Below are 7322 nucleotides of genomic sequence, written 5' to 3' on the forward strand. Positions count from 1 at the left end.
ATCATGCTTCTCCGTCTGGCAATCCGATGGATGAGTCTGGGTTTGGTGGTTGCCAGGAGAACGGTACTTGTCTGACAGTACTTGATCAAAGTGACTTAGCATAATGGACTTATTTCCAAAAAACAATGATATTACGCGCATTTGTTGTACTGTAGTCAACACGTAATAATCAAGACAATATTAGAAACAATGTAAAAACAGAAACATATTAGAAATTATTTATATACAAATATATTTTATGGGTAATTCATTAATTCCATGTTGCACATCACCTGTGGTTTTACATATTTGCATAAATGTCTTCACTGTCAGGAAACAAAAAATAATTATTATACAAACACAATTCAAAATTACTCACATTATTTACAACGTTTATGACTTTGTATTTCTAAATATAAACTGAATGTATCTTTTCAAATTCATAACATTTATTATAATTAGCAGCTTTGAGATGCATACAATAGATATTTAGCTTTACAAGGTTCTTTGTAAAGTAAGAAAAAATGCAAATAAAAAAACCCACACTGCAGACAGTATAAACCCAGGATATTTCATGCTTTGTCTGGTTAATGTCAGTTCATTTGTTAATTTACCTCCATTCCTGTATTTAAGGCCTGCAACGCATTCCAAAAAAAATCTGATATGTGAGCAATTTAGTGCTAGTAAACAGGTAAAAAAGGTGATGTCAACAGGTGATTTTTGATGAGCAAAGATGATCAGAGGATCTCCAGTTTGTCGACAAATGCGTGAAAAAATTATTGAAATGTACCTCAAAGAAAGATTGGAAGGGATTTGCATATTTCTTCCTCTACGGAGCATAATATCATTAAACAATTCAAGGAATCTGGAGGAATTTCAGTGCATAAAGGCCAAGGGTGCAAGCTTAAGCTCAACACCTGTGATCTCTGATCCCTCAGACTTCGCTGCATCAAGAACCGCCACTCAACAATAGCTGATATAACCACATGGGTGAGGGATTACTTTGGCAAACCTTTGTCAAGCACTACAATACAGAGTTACATGCACAAATGCCACTTAAAACTTTACTTTTATGTTAACCATGTCCAGAAGCGGCATCAAGTTCTTTGGCCTTAGGGGCATCTGGGATGGACCATCACATAGTGGAAATGTGTATTGTGGTCACGAATTAGTATTTCCGATCTTTTTTTGGAAGAAATGGATGCCATGGGCTCCAGACTTATTATCAACAAGTCCAAAAGCCAGGGCAAAACCAGATGGTGCACACATTACAAAGTCATGGCTGCGGAAGAAGAGTGTACGGGTACTGGACTGGCCTGCCTGCAGTCCTGACCTGTCCCCAATAGAGAATGAGTAAAGATATGACAACGGCAACGTGTTTGCAGGAAGAATGGGACAAAAAACACTAAATCACTTGGTATCCTTGGTGCCAAAACTGCTTTTAAGTGTGGTGAAAAGGAATAGCAACATACAAAGTGGTAAATGCTTTACCATCTTAATTTATTCGGAATGTGCTGCAGGCCTGCAATGCAGGAATTTATGTATATTAACAAATAAAATGAAGTTGACCAGACAAAACATGGGTTTGTACTGTAATGAAATAACAGTAAATATAAGAATATAAAAATTTCAGTTGTGTATAAATCTTATTTGATCATAATCATAACCATAACTACAAAGTTAAAAAACATTAGGTGTAAATTATAAATAGATATATTCATTCAATATTAAATAAATACAAAATCTAAGTACAAAAGTTTTTTTTTTACTGTATGCCATGTCCATCTGTTTCTCTGCATATTGTTTTAGCCTGCTTTCACCCTGTTCTGAACTCCAGCAGCACTGCTGTGTCTTATCCACCCATACCAGCACAACACACAATAACACACCACCACCATGTCAATGTCACTGCAGTGTTGAGAATAATCCACCACCTAAATAATACCTACTCTGTGGGGGTCCTGACCATTGAAGAACAGCATTAAAGGGGGCTAACAAAGCATGCAGAGAAACAGATGGACTACAGTTAGTAATTGTAGAACTACAAAGTGCTTCTATGTGGTAAGTGGAGCTGATAACATGGACAGTGAGTGTAGAAACAAGGAGGTGGTTTTAATGTTATGACTGATCGGTGTATATCCTGGCTATTGGCACATTTTCAGCAACAAGTATTAAAGTTTTAATAAGTGTATTCTTACTTTTCTTGTAACACATGATCACAATCACCAGGATGATGATGATGAAAATGGCTGTAAGTGTAGTCACAACAGCAACAAATAATAACAACGAGATCTGATGTTCTTGCACCGCAGCTCCTTTTGAGAAGTAAATTGACTGATTTTGAAGCCCATTTCTTCCATCAATCTGACAGGTGTAGTTGGTGTTGAGCAGATACGCAGGAACTGAGGATGAAGCTCTAAAAAATCCACTTAGGAAAGACACCAGCGAGGCGTTTATGTTCTCGGGCATGATCCATGTTACATTGGGTAGAGGTATTCCTTTAACATCACACGTTACAACCTGCTCTCCAGATGCAAGCGTTCGTATGTAGATGCTCTCTATAGTTTGGGGTACTGTGGCAGAAAAGAGACACAACAGCTCTGTTCATTGTTTCCAGTACAATGCTTGATTTAAATTAGTAGAAACACTAAACACAACATCTACATCTGTGTTTGTGTGTTTTAGATACAAATGAATGTAAGCATCACCTTGGATTTTTAATTCGGTTCCGCCTGGAGCTTCATAACTGCCCTCTTTCAGCTCAACACGACAGAAATACTTTTCTTGATCCCCCACTGAGACATCTTTGATAATTAGTGAGAGGTTGCGTGCTTTCGGGTCACCATAGAGTGAGTAACGTCCAAGTGATTTGGAGCAGTTCTGTCCACCTTCAGTCTCATTAGCCTTGCTTATACACCTGAAAATTTCTGGTCCTTTATAAACTTTATGTCGCCAAATCACCGTTACACTTGGCTGAACTTGGCTCGGAGCCGTAAAAGTGCAGGGGAGGACGGCGTCTTCACGAAATCCCACTGTGACAACTTCAGGTACGGTCATTGACCACTTATCCTGGGCCACAGGACCTAAATAATACAAAAATTCATCTGTAAAAAGGTTATGCAGACTTTTAAAGACATTAATTGTTTTGAATGACATAATACAAAATAAATTATAAGCCAAACCTGAGCTGCAAAAGAGAATGTAGAACAGCACAAGCACAAGCTGCATCTTCAGCTGTACTGGATGGCGGTGGTCTTCACACTCTTCTTTATTTTAGAATTAAGAGGAAATCACATGATCACAAAGCTTACTTCCAGTATTTAAATGTATTTGTTATTTTTTTTTTTTTTTAGAGAAGCAGTCGCAGTCATTATTGGTTTACCATTTAAACTGTACTGTAATTAGGGCTGGACGATATGGCTAAAATTTATATCACGATAGGGCTGGGCGATATATCGAGATTTTATAATATATCGATATATTTTCATACGCGATATAAGATAAGACAATATCGCTTATATCGATATACAGGGGTTGGACAAAATAACTGAAACACCTGTCATTTTAGTGTGGGAGGTTTCATGGCTAAATTGGACCAGTCTGGTGGCCAATCTTCATTAAATTGCACATTGCACCAGTAAGAGCAGAGTGTGAAGGTTCAATTAGCAGGGTAAGAGCACAGTTTTGCTCAAAATATTGCAATGCACACAACATTATGGGTGACATACCAGAGTTCAAAAGAGGACAAATTGTTGGTGCACGTCTTGCTGGCGCATCTGTGACCAAGACAGCAAGTCTTTGTGATGTATCAAGAGCCACGGTATCCAGGGTAATGTCAGCATACCACCAAGAAGGACAAACCACATTCCAACAGGATTAACTGTGGACGCAAGAGGAAGCTGTCTGAAAGGGATGTTCGGGTGCTAACCCGGATTGTATCCAAAAAACATAAAACCACGGCTGCCCAAATCACGGCAGAATTAAATGTGCACCTCAACTCTCCTGTTTCCACCAGAACTGTCCGTCGGGAGCTCCACAGGGTCGATATACACGGCCGGGCTGCTATAGCCAAACCTTTGGTCACTCGTGCCAATGCCAAACGTCGGTTTCAATGGTGCAAGGAGCGCAAATCTTGGGCTGTGGACAATGTGAAACATGTATTGTTCTCTGATGAGTCCACCTTTACTGTTTTCCCCACATCCGGGAGAGTTACGGTGTGGAGAAGCCCCAAAGAAGCGTACCACCCAGACTGTTGCATGCCCAGAGTGAAGCATGGGGGTGGATCAGTGATGGTTTGGGCTGCCATATCATGGCATTCCCTTGGCCCAATACTTGTGCTAGATGGGCGCGTCACTGCCAAGGACTACCGAACCATTCTGGAGGACCATGTGCATCCAATGGCGGTGCCGTGTATCAGGATGACAATGCACCAATACACACAGCAAGACTGGTGAAAGATTGGTTTGATGAACATGAAAGTGAAGTTGAACATCTCCCATGGCCTGCACAGTCACCAGATCTAAATATTATTGAGCCACTTTGGGGTGTTTTGGAGAAGCGAGTCAGGAAACGTTTTCCTCCACCAGCATCACGTAGTGACCTGGCCACTATCCTGCAAGAAGAATGGCTTAAAATCCCTCTGACCACTGTGCAGGACTTGTATATGTCATTTCCAAGACGAATTGACGCTGTATTGGCCGCAAAAGGAGGCCCTACACCATACTAATAAATTATTGTGGTCTAAAACCAGGTGTTTCAGTTATTTTGTCCAACCCCTGTAGATGTTGCGTTCCAGTTAGATCCGACAGTTCATCTTTCTCTTCTCCCAGTTTGTCTCTGCACATGTTCACCTGCCCCGCCCCTCTCCCTCACTGAACACAACTCCCCCCTCCCCACCGCTTCAGTAATTCCTGCAGGCAGCGATAGCATGGAGACGGATAAAGACATGACAGAAGCTATCGAAGAGGAGCTGCTTAGTAAAAAGAAAAATAATGGCTCAATTATTTGGAGATGGTTCGGATTTAAAGTGTCAGATGAGCAGCAGAATAATGTATTCTGTAGAGAAAGCCGAAAACAAGTCCAGACAAAATCTTCGAGCTCCGTGTACCATTCGTTTTTCACTTCAAATCCCAAAGTTGAAAAACAAGAAAACGAGTCGTTATTCGTTTCAAAAACCAATATAAACATACAAGCGCATGCACGGGCTGACATGCACGTTAGTTTATACTGGAGGATATCCCGACGTCCGAGACTCATTTATTTATTTATCTTCTATTATAGTATTTCTTGTTCTCGGCCAATAAACATCCAAAAATTAATAAAATTGCATGAACTAACAAGGAGCAAAAAGCAATTAAACAACAAATAAAGCTGTTAAATAATAATGAAGTGCATGAAGCAGATTAAAATGCATTATATATTGTAATAGTTACACAGTAACATGAATGATTAGTTCTGCCTGTATTACAGAATTGAGTTCTATACGGTAAAAGAAAATATTAATGTAAATGTTAATGTTGTGGCGACTGATGTAAAATAATGTATAAAGTCCAAACGTGAGGGGGGGTTTAACGAGAACGCTACTTTTAATGTCACGCAAGCTCACACAAGCGCAGCCGGAAACGGTCAATTTCTGTTATCTTCCCTACACACTCGCTCCCTGCGCCCTATAGTACGCTTAACATTCTTAAAGGGCCAGACAATATATTTGTAATTCACATTACACAACAGGTGAGACGTTAGAAAACAAACTTTTTCTTACAATAGTTATTTTTTTTCTTAAGGAAAAATAGTTATTGTGTGAAGCTTCCCAGCATGAATATTAATAAAAGTGCCTGTAAAAAATTTGAAACATGTAGCTTTGTCTATATCGTATATCGCCACTCAGCTAAAAAATATCGAGATATAATTTTTGATCCATATCGCCCAGCCCTATATCACGATATAACTCCTAATTTCGGTCGATACGATATAATTCCGATATCGATATGAATAACACAAATGTCAGAAAAACTGCCAAAAACACCAAAATTGGATGGCTGTACCTGCAAACCTCTTTTCTGGTTTCTGGCAAGAAATACAAGCTGAATACACCACTGAATCAGTCCTTCATCTCTTATCAGCTATTTCGTCTGCTTCTTTTTCAACTGTGGACAGTGGCAAAGCCAGACAATTTCCTTAGGGGTGGCCAGACTGAGACCATTGCTCACACAGGGGTGGCACAGAAACTGTCTGATACCTTATTTTTGTATGTGGATAGTAGCTGTTGATCTAGTAGTGTTTTGGTCACTCACTCGTTTACCTATACAGGCAGTGAGTACCATTTAGAATTACATCAAGTCTAGCATAAGAAGCTCCCTGTGAAAAACTAAAATATAGCTTATAGAAAATTGACTTTACTTTTAATAGCCTTCTACAAGGCTTCTGCTGGGGCTTCTTAAAACTGAATATTTCCTTTTAAATAGAAGTGTTATTTAAATGCTATTAAATTGTTTTTTTTTTAAAACACGCCCAATTTGGAGGAAAACAGCCCAATCTGGCAACAGTGGAACGCGAATATCCCGTTGGTGCCTTTATTCGTAGCGCGCCACAACTAATAAGAAGTAATATTCATAACTGGTATTAGTACTCAGTACTAGTACTTTTTCTGTAATTGTGTTGGTGGTTGACATTTATGTTGAGTGTGTAACTGCACAACATGGAGAACTATTCGCTTGAGGTGCGCTGTTGAATTGCGTCCCTGTGGGAACACCTGCGAGCAGAAATGCTTCCGCAAAAAAGTAACACGGGCAAAGCGCACTGACGTAATGCATATCGATCGAATTTGTTTAAAAATCATATCACCGTTATTGAAACATTTTCTATCGCGATATATATCAATATCGAATTATTGTCCAGCACTAACTGTAATTAATAATTTACTTGGGTATTTAATGTTATTGCTTTGTGCTTATAAAAATCATTATAGTAAAAGTGGCAGGTAGCATCAGTGAAAACAGTGAATACTTCCAGTGCTGGTTTGCACAAAGGCACAAAACCTGTCCTATTAGGCTGAGCTGACTTTATAACATCAAATAGGAAGTTCATAAATTTGTGCACATTTTATCAACTTTATAATCTTCCAAAGTATTTTTTTTTTTTTTTTTTTTTAGTAATAAACAATCACTTGCTGATTTGGGACAATGTAACACAGACTTCAGTCAGTGGTGTCCAAACTTTTTTCCAGGAGGGCCAGATTTGATAATGTGAAAGTGTCCGAGGGTCAGCAGTCCCTGATGACATTTTTTTAAACAATAAAATATGCATATAATACACGGTTATTTAATCATTTTATTTTCACACAG

At 38.9% G+C, this 7322-nt stretch overlaps 1 protein-coding gene across 1 annotated transcript; it reads right to left on the bottom strand.

Moving 5' to 3' along the window:
- Positions 1 to 279: 279 nt before the first annotated feature.
- Positions 280 to 3240, bottom strand: LOC134335507 (sialic acid-binding Ig-like lectin 15). Its single transcript, XM_063018048.1, has 3 exons — positions 3162 to 3240; positions 2688 to 3062; positions 280 to 2552 (listed from the first exon to the last, which is right to left on the bottom strand). The coding sequence occupies exons 1-3, from the start codon at positions 3205 to 3207 to the stop codon at positions 2098 to 2100; spliced, it is 876 nt and encodes a 291-aa protein (XP_062874118.1). The 5' UTR covers positions 3208 to 3240; the 3' UTR covers positions 280 to 2097.
- Positions 3241 to 7322: the final 4082 nt, after the last annotated feature.

This window comes from Trichomycterus rosablanca, chromosome 21 (assembly GCF_030014385.1).
Source record: "Trichomycterus rosablanca isolate fTriRos1 chromosome 21, fTriRos1.hap1, whole genome shotgun sequence".
NCBI lineage: Eukaryota > Metazoa > Chordata > Actinopteri > Siluriformes > Trichomycteridae > Trichomycterus > Trichomycterus rosablanca.